This window comes from Heterodontus francisci, chromosome 2, assembly GCF_036365525.1.
Source record: "Heterodontus francisci isolate sHetFra1 chromosome 2, sHetFra1.hap1, whole genome shotgun sequence".
In the NCBI taxonomy this organism is placed as follows: domain Eukaryota; kingdom Metazoa; phylum Chordata; class Chondrichthyes; order Heterodontiformes; family Heterodontidae; genus Heterodontus; species Heterodontus francisci.
In genome coordinates, this window is record NC_090372.1 from 208004457 (window position 1) to 208017838 (window position 13382).

General features: G+C 44.0%; 1 protein-coding gene across 5 annotated transcripts in view; it reads right to left on the reverse strand.

The window, feature by feature from the left end:
- LOC137350555 (meiosis-specific coiled-coil domain-containing protein MEIOC-like) overlaps positions 1-13382 on the reverse strand; it is a 131320-nt gene that overhangs the window by 12243 nt on the left and 105695 nt on the right. For 4 of the 5 annotated variants that reach the window (XM_068015214.1, XM_068015217.1, XM_068015225.1 and 1 more), the window contains one exon: positions 9458-9592. In XM_068015214.1, the coding sequence (XP_067871315.1) occupies positions 9458-9592 (135 nt within the window). Of the gene's footprint in view, positions 1-9457; positions 9593-13382 lie in introns of those variants that run through there. The other variant, XR_010969455.1, reaches the window with a different exon arrangement.

Consider the following 13382-nt stretch of genomic DNA (forward strand, 5'->3'; position numbering starts at 1 on the left):
CAGACTGGTAAAATGGGCAGATAAATCGCAGATGAAATTTAATAAAGAGAAGTGTTAAGTGATACATCTTGGTAGGAAGAATGAGAGACAATATGAACTAAATCAGGGTTGTCCAACCTTTTCGGGGGGAGGGCCGCATTACGAGTTTTGCTCAGCCCAGAGGGCCGGAGAGCAAATTTCAAAAGATAAAGGCATTAAAAATTTATCTTACTAATAAAAACAACAACAAATGTGCATTTTCACGAAGAAGCTTTAAATGAGAAGACTAACTTATTGACTTACTTTCTCATCACTATATTGAAAACCGATTTAGTAACATAGCTGGCATTGTTCTTGCTTGCATAATTGATGTAGTGAAGCAGATTATTCTGGATAGATGCCCATCTTTCAGGAGAGACCTTGACCCCTCTCCCCCCCACCTCTCCACGTGCTGAGTGTGTGTGTGAGTCCCGTTCTCTCCCACCCGCCCTCAGGACCAGGGGACAGAGATTGAAAGTTTTGTGCAAAAGATGCAGGGCAAATGTGAGGAAGCACTTTTTTTTTTGCAGCGGGTGGTAATGGCCTAGAACCCGCTGTTCACGAGGGTGGTGGAAGTGGAGACGATCAATGACATCAAAAGTTGGGTGGCCACCTGACAGAAATAGACTTGCAGGGCTATGGGTATTGAGCCAGGTAGTGGGACTGACTGCAGAGGTCTGTGGAGAGCCGGCTTGGGCTCGATGTCGGAGGTGTCGTCTTTCAGATGAGATGCTAAACTGAGGCTCCATCTGCCTTCTCATGTGGATGCAGAAGATCCCATGGCACAATTGTGAAGAGGAGCAGCGGAGTTATCCCTAGTGCTCTGGCCAATATTTATCCCTCAATCAACACAACTAAAACAGGACTGGTCACTATCTCATTGCTATCTGTACAAGTTTTCTGTGCACAAATTGGCTACTGCGTTTCTGACATTACAGCAGTGACGACACCAAAAGTACTTCATTGGCTTCATAAAGCACTTTGAAACTTCCAGTGGTTGTGAAAGGCATTATATAAATCCAATAACAAGTGTGAGGTGCATGGATGTTTTTATTATCAAGATTATTACTTCCTGGTGCCAGTCCAAAAATTATCAAATCGATCAAGTTAAAATTCACAATTTGCCATGGTGAGATTTGAACGCATGACCTCTGGGTTACTAGTCCATTACTATAACCACTAAGTACTGTGCTGGGGCTGGTGTTCTAGCGAGCCACATAACTAGGGAAGTAGAGAGGGTTTTAAACTAAATAGTGGGATCAAATTTGGGAAGATGCGATAAATCAAAGAGTAGAGACAAGGCAAGAGAGAAAGGTATTAGTATGGGAAATAATAAACAGACAGTGACAAGAAGGGATAGAGAGTACAAGTCTAAGAGTAAATCAGCAGTCAAGACTAGATGTTACCAAAATAAAAGGACAAATCTAAAGGCTCTGTATCTGAATGCACATAACATTCGAAACAAAACTGATTAAACAAGTACAATCTGATAGCCATTACAGAGGCATGGCTGCAGGATGACATAGATTGGGACCTGAATATTGAAAGGGACATGACTTGTAGGAAGGACAGGAAACTAGGCACAAGTGGAGGATTGGCTCTGTTAATTAATGATGGTATTAGCACATTAGAGAGGGATGACCTAAGTTCAGGAAACCAGGGTGTAGAAGCAGTTTGGATAGAGATGAGAAATGATAAAGGTAAGAAGTCACTTGTGGGAGTGGTGTACAGGTCCCCTAACAGTAATCATATGGTAGGACAGAGTATAAGGGAAGAAATAATGGGAGCTTGTCAGAAAGGTACAGCAATAATCATGAGGGATTTTAATCTACATATAGACTGGAAGAATCAGATGGGCATAGGTAGCCTAGATGAGGAGTTCACAGAATGTTTTTGGGATAGTTTCTTAGAACAGAATGTTCTGGAGCCAACCAGAGAGCAGGCTATACTAGAATAAAAGCAAAATACTGCAGATGCTGGAAATATGAAATAAAGACAATAAATGCTGGAAATACTCAGCAGGTCTGGCAGCATCTGGAGAGGAGAGTTAACGTTTCAGGTCAGTGACCCTTCATCAGAACTGGCAAATATTAGAAATGTAAAAGCTTTTAAGTAAGTCAAGTGGGGGTGGGGCAAGAGATAACAAAAGAGCTGTTGATAGGACAAGGTCACACAGAATAACTGACCAGATGGTCATGGAACAAAGGCAAACGGGATGTTAATGGTGTGCTGAAAGACAAAGCGTTAGTACAGAGAAGGTGTTAATGAACAGAAAACTGAACAGCCTGGCCCTAAGCACAAACATGAAAAAAGTGGGTAGGCACAGTAGACACAAACTAAAATAAAATAAACACATAAAAAAGGAAAAAAAGAACTAAAAATAAAAAGGGGAACCCATCATGCTCTGAAATTATTGAACTCAATGTTCAGTCCGGCAATATTCGATGCTCACAATGTGGTCTCCTCTACACTGGGGAGACTAAACGCAGACTGGGTGACCACTTTGCAGTCCAAAAGCATGACCCCAAGCTTCTGGTTGCTGGCCATTTCAACACTCCCCCCTGCTCTCATGCCCACATCTCTGTCCTGGGATTGTTGCAGTGTTCCAGTGGAGGAAGAATAAAAAAGCATATCATCTAAATGGTGAGAGATTGCACAGCTGTGAGATCCAGAGGAATCTAGATGTCCCAGTGCATGAATCGCAAAAGGTTAATATGCAGGTTCAGCAAGTTATTAGGCAAGCTAATAGAATGTTATCGTTTATTGCGAGGGGAATTAATACAAAAGTAGGGAGGTTATGCTTCAGTTATACAGGGCATTGGTGAGACCACATCTGGAATACTGTGTACAGTATTGGTCTCCTTATTTAAGGAACGATGTAAATGCATTGGACGCAGTTCAGAGAAGGTTTACTAGACTAGAACCTGAAATGAGCGGGTTGTCTTATGAGGAAAAGTTAGACAGGCTAGGCTTGTATCCGCTGGAGTTTAGGAGAGTAAGAGGTGACTTGATTGAAACATAAGATCCTGAGGGGTCTTGCCAGGGTGGATGTGGAAAGGATGTTTTCCCTTGTGGGAGAATCTAAAGCTAGGGGTCACGATTTAAAAATAAGGGGTCACCCATTTAAGACAGAGAGGAGGAGAAATCATTTTCTTTCAGAGGTTTGAGTGTCTTTGGAACTCTCTTCCTCAAAAGGCAGTGGAAGCAAAGTCTTTAAATATTTTTAAGGCAGAGGAAGATAGATTCTTGATAAGCAAGGGGGTGAAAGGTTATCGGGGTAGGCAGGAATGTGGAGTTGTGGTTACAATCAGATCAACCATGAATGGCAGAGCAGGCTTGAGGGGCCTACTCCTGCTCCTAATGCATATGTTCGAAAGTCCCGTGTTTCTAACTTACAGGCTTCACTGTACGTTTGTTTTTCTGTTCAATGCGGAACCCCCATAAAATCTTTTGCATTATCATTTCAACCATTTTGATTAAAAAATCCAACATTTAAAAGCAACTTTTTTCCAACTTCTTCTTGTGGTTAAATGGTCACAAATGTTCCAAAACTTACACATATTCGGCCGTGGGATGTGGGCATTGCTGGCTAGGGCAGCATTTATTGTCCATCCCTAATTAATCTTAAAGTGGTGGTGAGCTGCCTTCTCGAACCGTCTTTGGAATGTAGATACACCAACGATGCTGTTGGGAAGGCAGTTCCAGGATTTTGACCCAGCGACAGTGAAGGAATGGGAATATCGTTCCAAGTGAGAATGATGTGTGGCTTGGAGGGGAACCTGCTGGTGGTGGTGGTTTCCATTCATCTGCTGCCCTTGTCCTCCTAGGCGGTAGAGGTCATGGGTTTGGAAGGTGCTGTCAAAGGAGCCTTGGTGAGTTGCTGCAGTTCATCTTGTAGATGGTAAACGCTGCTGCCACTGTGCGTCAATGATGGAGGGAGTGAAGGTTGAGGGGAATAGATGGGCTGCCAATCAAGTGGACTTTGTCCTGGATGGTGTTGAGCTTCTTGAGCGCTGTTGGAGCTGCACCCATCCAGGCAAGTGGAGAATATTCCACCACACTCCTGATTTGTGCCTTATAGATGGTGGGCAGGCATTGGGGAGACAGGAGGCGAGTTACTCGCCGCAGAATTCCCAGCCTCTGACCCGCTCCCGTAGCCACAGCATTTATATGGCTACTCCAGTTCAGTTTCTGATCAATGGTAACCCCCAGGATGTTGATAGTGGGGGATTCAGCGATGGTAATGCCACTGAATGTCAAGCGGGGATGGTCAGATACTCTCTTGTTTGAGATGGTCATTGCATGGCACTTGTGTGGCACAAATGTTACTTACTACTTTTCAGCCCAAGCCTGGATGTTGTCCAGGTCTTGCTGCATATTGACATGGGCTGCTTCAGTATCTGAGGAGCCGCAAATGGTGAACTTTGTGCAAACGTCAGCGAACATCCCCATTTCTGACCTTATGATTGAGGGAAGGTCATTGATGAAGCAGCCAAAGATGGTTGAGCCGAGGACACCAACCACAGAACACCTGCAGTGATGTCCAAGAACTGAGATGATCTAACCTCCAACAACCACAATCATCTTATTTTGTGCTAGGTATGACTCCAACCAGTGAACAGTTTTCCCCCTGATTCCCATTGACTCTAGTTGGCTAGGGCTCCTTGATGCCATACTCGGTCAAATGCTATGTTGATGTCAAAGACAGTCACTCTCACCTCACCTCTGGAGTTTAACTCTTTTGTTTGGACCAACGCTATAATGAGGTCAGCAGTTGAGTAACCCTGGCAGAACCCAAACTGAGCGTCACTGAACAGGTTATTGCTGAGCAAGTGCTGCTTGATAGCACTGTAGACGAAGCCTTCCATCACTTTGCTGATGATCAAGAGAGGACTGATAGGGCGGTAATTGGCCGGATTGAACCTGTCCTGCTTTTTGTGCACAGGATATACCTGGGCAATTTTCCACAATGCTAATTAGATGCCAGTGTTGTAGCTGTACTGGAACAGGCTAGGGGTGTGGCTAGTTCTGGAGCACAAGTCTTCAGTAACATTGCCGGAATGTTGTCAGGCCCCATAGCCTTTGCAGTATCCAGTGCCTTAAGCCGTTTCTTGATATCACTTGGAGTAAATCGGATTGGCTGAAGTTTACATCTGTGATGCTGGGGAACTCAGGAGGAGGCTGAGATGGATCAGCCACTCGGCACTTCTGGCTGAAGGTGGATCAAATACTTCAGCCTTGTCTTTTGCACTGATGTGCTGGGCTCCTCCATCGTTGAGGATGGGGATATTTGTGGAGCCTCCTCTTCCTATCAGTTGTTTACTTGTCCACCACCATTCACGACTGGATGTGGCAAGACAGCAGAGCTTAGATCTGATTCGTTAGTTGTGGGATCGCTTAGCCCTAACTAATGGCATGCTTCTTCTGCTGCTTGGCATGCAAGTAGTCCTATGTTGTAGCTTTACCAGGCTGATACCTCATTTTTAGGTATGCCTGATCCTGCTCCTGACATGCACTCCTGCACTCTTCATTGAACCTGGGTTGGTATCCTGGCTTGATGGTAATGGTAGAATACACTGGGCCATGAGGTTACTGATTATGGTTGAATACAATTCTGCTGCTGCTGATGGCCCAGTGTCTCAAAAATGCCCAGTTTTGAGTTGCTAGGTCTGCTGAAACCATAGAAGAGATATGGCACAGAAAGAGGCCATTCAGCCCATTGTGTCTGCGCCAGCTGAAAAAACTAGCCACCTATTCTAATCCCACCTTCCAAGACCTGGTCCATAGCCTTGCAGGTTGCAACACTTCAGGTGTAGATCCAGGTACCTTTTAAATGAGTTGTGGGTTTCTGCCCAATCTGGGCAATGAATTCCCAGCCACCCACCATTCTCTGGGTGAAAAAGTTTTTCCTCATGTCCCCTCTAATTCTTTGACCAATCACCTTAAATCTGTGCCCCTGGTAATTGCCTCTCTGCTAGGGGAAACAGGTCCTTCCTGTCCACTCTATCTGGGTTCCTCAATTTTCTGTTCAAAATCTATCCCATTTCGCACAGTGGTTGTGCCACACAACACGATGGTGGGTACCCTCAATGTGAAGATGGAACTTCGTCTGCACAAGGACTGTGCGGTGGTCACTCCTACCAATACTGTCATGGACAGATGCATCTGCAACAGGTAGATTGGTGAGGATGAGGTCAAGTCATTTTTTCCCTCTTGTTGGTTCCCTCACCACCTGCCGCAGGCCCAATCTAGCAGCTATGTCCTTTAGGACTCAGCCATCTCAGTTAGTAGTGGTGCTCCTGAGCTACTCTTGGTGAGGGACATTGAAGTACCCCACCCAGAGTACATGTTGTGCCCTTGCTACCCCCAGTGCTTCTTCCAGTTGGCGTTCAACATCGAGAATCACCGATTCATCAGCCAGGGTGGGGGGGGGAGGGGGGGAGGTCGGTGGTAACCAGCAGGAGGTTTCCTTGCCCATGTTTGACTTGATGCCATGAGACTTCATGGGGTTAGAGTCAATGTTGAGGGCTCCAGGGCAACTCCCTCCCGACTGTGTACCGCTGTGCTGCCACCTCTGGTGGCTCTGTCCTGCTGGTGGATGGTGGTGTCTGGGACATTGCAAGGTATGAATCCATGAATATGACTATGTCATGCTGTTGCTTGACCAGTCTGTAGGGCAGCTCTCCAAATTTTGGCACAAGCCCCCAGATGTTAGTAAGGAGGACTTTGCAGGGTCGACAGGGCTGGGTTTGCCGTTGTCGTTTCCGGTGCCTAGCTCGCTGCCAGGTGGTCCATCTGGTTTCATTCCTTTTCTTAGACTTTGTAGCCGTTTGATGCAACTGAATGGCTTGCTAGGCCATTTCAGAGGAAATTTAAGAGTCAGCCACATTGCTGTGGGTCTGGAATCACATGTGGGCCAGACAGATAAGGATGGCAGATTTTCTAAAGGACATCAGTGAACCAGATGTGTTTTTACAACAATCGACAATTGTTTCACCACTAGACTAGCCTTTAATTCCAGATTTATTAATTGAATTCAAATTCACCATCTGCCATGGTGGGATTCGAACCCATGTCTCCAGAGCATTGATCTTATTTATTTATTTTATTTATTTAGAGATACAGCACTGAAACAGGCCCTGAAGGACTTCTTCCCCCCTCCCCTATAATTCACTGAGCTATTCACAATAAGAGCAGAGAATGTTAGAAATATACTGCAGGTGCATGAGGATCTAAAGAAAGAGGAAAAAGACAAGTTGTTCCTGGTGGGGCCCTTTGTCAGACTGATGAGGATAACAATTCTGACAAAGTCTCTCACTTAGGTAAAGCCTCTTTTCTAATGCAGATGGACTTGCCATATATTTTCAGCATTACCTATTTTTAGTTCTTATTTTTGGTGTTCACAGTTTCATCTCTCTCATAACGTCATAAGATGGGAACAGCTCTACAAAATATCTTCTCCCAGTTTCCCTCTAACCAACATTCTAAATCATTAAATAAATGACTCAGGGTACCATTGAGTACTGATAGCTCCCTTTAAAATAATCACAAATGCAAGGTCACTCACGAATATTTTTTTAAGACCTGTTAGATGATTGTGCTGAGACTTACTAACAAGCATGTACTTGAAGGCTATGGTATGACACAAGTATAAAGTGCTTCCAAAAACATGTCGGATGAAAGTCCTTCATGTTTTTGCAGGTATTTCACTCTGAGAATAAAGTTTAAGTAAAACTCTATGTACAGAATAAAAATCTAAAATTCCCAATAATAATATTACTTAATCATTTTGCTGAGAAGGGGACAGAAGTGTATAAATGATATAATAACTTATAATAAGCATAGTTGGCATTCGCAGCTTTTCTTCAAAGCCTACAGGAATGAGGAAGCTCTGTTCGCAGCTCAGTGATCAAGTGAAAACTGTAATAAAATTTAACATTTAGCATAAAAATATGTACATATATTTTGATAAATAAAATGGTGCATTTAACAAAACAATTCAGTCACCAAAATGAAGTTAAATAAAAAATCTGCATTAGAATTTGATTGAATTTGCCGAAACCCTTGATGTGAATTTTTCACCTTTATCACTATTTGTTAGTGATAAAGATGCTCCTAGTATCATATTATTTTCATACGAACATACGAATTAGGAGAAGTAGATCATCCGGCCCCTCAAGCCTGCTCCGCCATTCAATAAGATCATGGCTTATCTGTTTGTGTTTCAAATTCTACACTCCAATCTACCCCCGATAACCTTTGATTCCCTTGCCTAACAAGAATCTATCTACCTCCGCCTTAAAAATATTCAATGACCCTGCCTTCACCACCTTCTGAGGCAGAGAGTTCCAAAGTCACACAACCCTCAGAGAAAAAAATTTCTCCTCATCTCTGTCCTAAAAGGGCAACCCCGAATTTTAAAATAGTACCCCCTAGTTCTGGACTCACCCACAAGAGGAAACATCCTTTCCAATCAACTAAAGAGCAAGATTGTAGATATTAGTATTCCAAGGAAAAGCACTGCAGCAGAAAGGTCCAAGATAAATTGCTACACTATAGTATACAGTTCAACATGGGATTCTTACAAAAGAATTGTAAGTGCTAGAGATTAACGGAAGTGCCTATTTGCAAAATTACAAAGATGAAAGAAGCACAGATGTTGGGGGAAAAAGAAAATGGAGAGTCATCACTAAGACAACCTCTCATATCTCCTAGTATCTACCTCAGTTGTTTTAGCAGATATCTCAGCAGTTTGCCTGGCTTTCCTCCTACATGATCCAGGGAGATCAGGGAAGAGAAAAAAACAAAATCCAAATTCCTTGCCCTCCTTCCCTCAGACAGAGCCACACAAGTGGCCTCCTGCCCTGATGAACAAGTCTGCCCCTGCACAGATGTAGGTGGGGCAGTCTTTGGCGAGGCCGTTAGAGGCTCCAAAACCCAGAGGATGTCCATCATGAGCCTCTCGTATGTCAGAGCAGGGGAACAAATTGTACTACAGGAACTAATAAATTTGGGCCCATAATTCTACAGTTCTGTGGCCACAGAAAAGAAAGGAAAAAAATGAATGCAGAAAATATTTTGGTATTACCGAAGGTTTTTTTTTCATACCCAGTTCAAAGAGGCAATAGGAGTGGTCTATAATCAGGTTGCTTCCCTATCCTTTCGACTGCATAATAGTGTGTGATTGAGTAGAATCGAAGGCCTTGAAATTACAATGTACATTAACAAATGCTTAGTATGTATCTGATATCCCTTTGTGCCTATTTTAACAGAATTATTTAAAATAAACATACTTTTTAAGAAAGTGAACAAAGTAATTTGAAATGGTATGTTAATGTTCTACTGCGTAATTAAGGCCTGAGAGAATAGGCAAAACAACAAAAACAAATTGTGGTAAAGAAATTAAACACAAAACAAACACTAGTAAGACCAAACGTACCCTAGCTTGTTCACGTAACTGATCAACAATTAAACGATCTACTCTTGAGGGATTGGACGGCAGGCGAGGAATAGGAGTATTGTTTGAACTGGACACTCGCTTTCCAGGAAAATTTCTTGCAAGCTCAGCTTCAGTCTGTAATAAAAATAAAATAAAAGTGAAGAATGAGATCAATGTTTTAAATTGGTCTTCCTGGCGTGCCCATTACAATTTTGTCGAGAAAGTGTTGATGAATAGGTTCACATCGTATGTGAACATTAATGATCTGGACTTAAGCATTAAAGAATATCAAAATTTGCAAATGATATGAATTAGAGAATTGGTAAACTATGAGGAACACTCTAGTGAACTGCTGAAATGTGGGAAATTCAGTTAGTATATTTTTGATAAAAGAAGAGAGAATGGAAACATACCCCAAGATAAAAATTCTCAATATACAGAGGAACAGAAAGATCTAAAGCCAGATCTCTAAAAAGGTTTCAGGTAGAAAAGACCATAAAAATAGTAAAGTGGCAAACTGAGTCCTAAATACAGGGGCACTAATTATACATGCAAGGAGGTAATAGTGAATATATACAGGACATTGGGTGGACCACAATTGGAATACCGTTTCATTGTCTATGCACTCTGGCTGCCAGTTTACAGAGAATCAAACAAAGCATTGCCTAGGTGGCTTAACGTCACGCTCACATGCAGCCAAGTGCTCTATTGCTCTTGGTTAGCTAGGGAATGCAGGTGGGCCCCAAGAGGGAAGATGGAGAAACGGCATAAGGCAGTGGGAGATCTTCTCAAGGCGCACCCACTTCTCAGCCCTTGCCCTCCTTCCCTTAGACAAGTGGCCTCCTGTCCCGATGACTGAGTCTGCCCCTGCACAGATGTAGGTGGGGCAGTATCTGGCGAGGCCTTCAGAGGCTCCAAAACCCAGAGGATGTCCACCATGAGCATCTCATATGTCAGAGCAGGGGAACAAGCAGCCTACCTCCAAGGGTGTGACTGTGATGGTTGGCAGGGTGACTATAGTAAGGAGGTTTGTTGGGTGGGGAGTGTGAGTCGAATAGGGACCTTGATGGAAAGCTTGCAATGCCTCAAGCATACTTTTCAACTGAAGCGTGCCTCAATGAGTTTGTTGTGGGCTTCTCCAGCAGCCAGGTGTACAGCTACAGGTACCAGCCTGATGTGCTCCCCCTCCTCCTCAGACGATTCAGGATGCTTTCCACCTTCTTCTTGGTCAGCCCAGTCCTCACTGCAGCAGCATCTTGTGAAGGGCTCAGCAGACCACAACAATCCTGGAGACCCTTGCTGGGGCATATGGAAGGGCATCACCAAATCCATCAAACCACTGGAACCTCATCTCGAGTCAGCAAATGGCCTGCTCTATTGTTGTCCTGGTGGCGTCATGCTCCAGCTGTACCTCTCCTGTGCCTCTGTGGTAGGGTTCCTTACTGGGGTTAGTAACCAGGTCTTGATTGGGTCTCCCTCGTTTTCCAGGGAACCAACCACTGAGGCTGTTTGGTGGAGAGAAACCTGTGGTAGATGAGACTCAAAGATGAAAGTCATGGCAGCTAGCTGGATACCTGACACAGGCTTGCATGATGCTCTTGCACATTAAGACGTGAATCCAGGATGGTGAGTCGCCTCCCTGGTTCCAGGGTCAAGAATGTCACTGAGCAGCTGCAGAGCATCCTGAAGGGGGAGGGTGAACAGCCAGCAGTCGTGTTCCACATCGGGACAAACGACATAGGTAGGAAGAAGGATGTGGTTCTGCAGTCAGAATTTAGGGGGCTAGTTAAGAAATGAGCATGCAGGACCTCAAAAGTAGTCATCTCCGGATTACTCCCAGTGCTACACGCAAGTGAGTATAGAAATAGAAGGATAAGACAGCTGAATGCGTGGCTGGAAAGATGGTGCAGAAGGGAGGGCTTTAGCTTCTTGGGACATTGGGACGGATTCTGGGGGAGATGGGGCCTGTACAGGCCAGACTTAGTCCCTTGCAAGTGTTATTGGGGAGGGTTTAAACTAGTTTGGCAGGGAGATGGAGACCTGAGGGTAGACTCAGTCAGGAGAAAATCAGAAATAAAAATGGAGGGCAGAAAATTAATGGAGGAGTCTAGAAGACAGAGAAAACAAAGGTTAGAAAATTTTTAAAAAGTTTGGCAGTGCTCAAGAGTATCTATTTCAATGATAGGAGTATAGCAAATAAAGCAGATGAGCTGAGGGCACAGATAGACACATGGCAGAATGATATCATAGCTATTACAGAAACATGGCTTGACAGGGGACAGGAAGACGAGGGAGGAACCCTACCACAGAGGCACAGGAGAGGTACAGCTGGAGCCATGACACGACCAGGACAACAATAGAGCAAGCCATTGGCTGGTTCAATATGAGGTTCCAGTGGTTTGATGGATATGGAGATGCCCTTCCATATGCCCCAGCAAGGGTCTCCAGGATTGTTGTGGTCTGCTGAGCCCTTCACAAGATGATGCTGCAGTGAGGACTGGACTAGGAATGGCAGCTCAATGTTCCTGGTTACAGAGCTTTCAGACATGATAGGGAGGGGGATAAGAAAGGAGGGGAAGTGGCAATTCTGTTCAATTAAACTACTACAGCTGTGAGAAGTGCTGATATGTTGGAAGGTGCATCAAATGAGGCCATATGGATTGAGCTAAGGAACAAAAAAAGGGCAATCACACTGCTGGGAGTGTACTATAGACCCCCAGTCAGAGGGAGATAGAAGAGCAGATATGTAAGCAAATCTCTGAGAAGAACAATAGGGCAGTAATAGAAGGGGATTTTAACTAACCCAATATTAACTGGGATAGTTTTAGTGTGAAAGGAATTGAGGGAGCAGAATTCTTGAGGTGCATTCAGGAGAACCTTTTTGGCCAGTATGTAGCAAGTCCAACTAGAGAGGGCGCAGTTTTGGACTTAGTTTTAGGAAATGAAGCTGGACAGGTGGAAGGAGTGGCAGTGGGAGAGCATTTTGGTGGTTGTGATCACAATTCAGTCAGTCTTAACACAATTATGGAAAAGGACAGAGATAGAACAGGAGTTAAGAGTTCTCAATTGGGGCAAGGCCAATTTTACTAAACTGAGGAGTGATTTAGCAAAAGTGGACTGGAAAATGCCACTTGACGGTAAATCAGTGTCAGAGCAGTAGGAGGCATTCAAAGGGGAGATTCGAGGGGTTCAGAGTAAATATGTTTCCACAAAGAAAAAGGGTGAGACGGCCAAATCTAGAGCCCCATGGATGTCAAGGAGCTTACAGGGTAAGATAAGGCAGTAAAGGACAGCTTATGTCCGACACTGAGAACTCAATACTACAGAAAGCCGAGAGGAGCAGAGAAAGTGGAGGGGTGATATCAAAAAGGAAATCAGGAAAGCAAAGAGCGGGCAAGAAAGAATATTAGTAAGCAAAATCAATGTGGATGAAAAGATGTTTTATGAATACATTAAGAGTAAGAGGGTAACTAAGGAGAGAGTAGGGCCCGTAAAGTACCAAAAAGGTAGCCTGTGTGTAGGGGCAGAAGATGTTGGTATTGTTCGTAATGAATACTTTGCATCTGTCTTCACAAAGGAGGGGGACGATGCAGACAGTGTAGTTAAGGAAGAGGGGTGTGAAGTACTGAATGTGATAAACAGAGGGAGAGAGGAAGTGTTAATGGGATTAGCATCCTTGAAAGTTGATAAATCACCAGGGCCGGATGAAATGTACCGCAGGCTGTCAAAAGAAGCGAGAGAGGAAATAGTGGAAGGTCTGACCAGCATTTTCCAGTCCTCATTGGATACAGGTGTGGTGCGGAGATTTGGAGAACTGCTAACGTTGTACTTCTGTTTAAAAAGGGAACGAGGGATAGATCAAATAATTACAGGCCAGTCAGTCTAACCTCAGTAGAGGGCAAATTATTGGAATCAATTCTGAGAG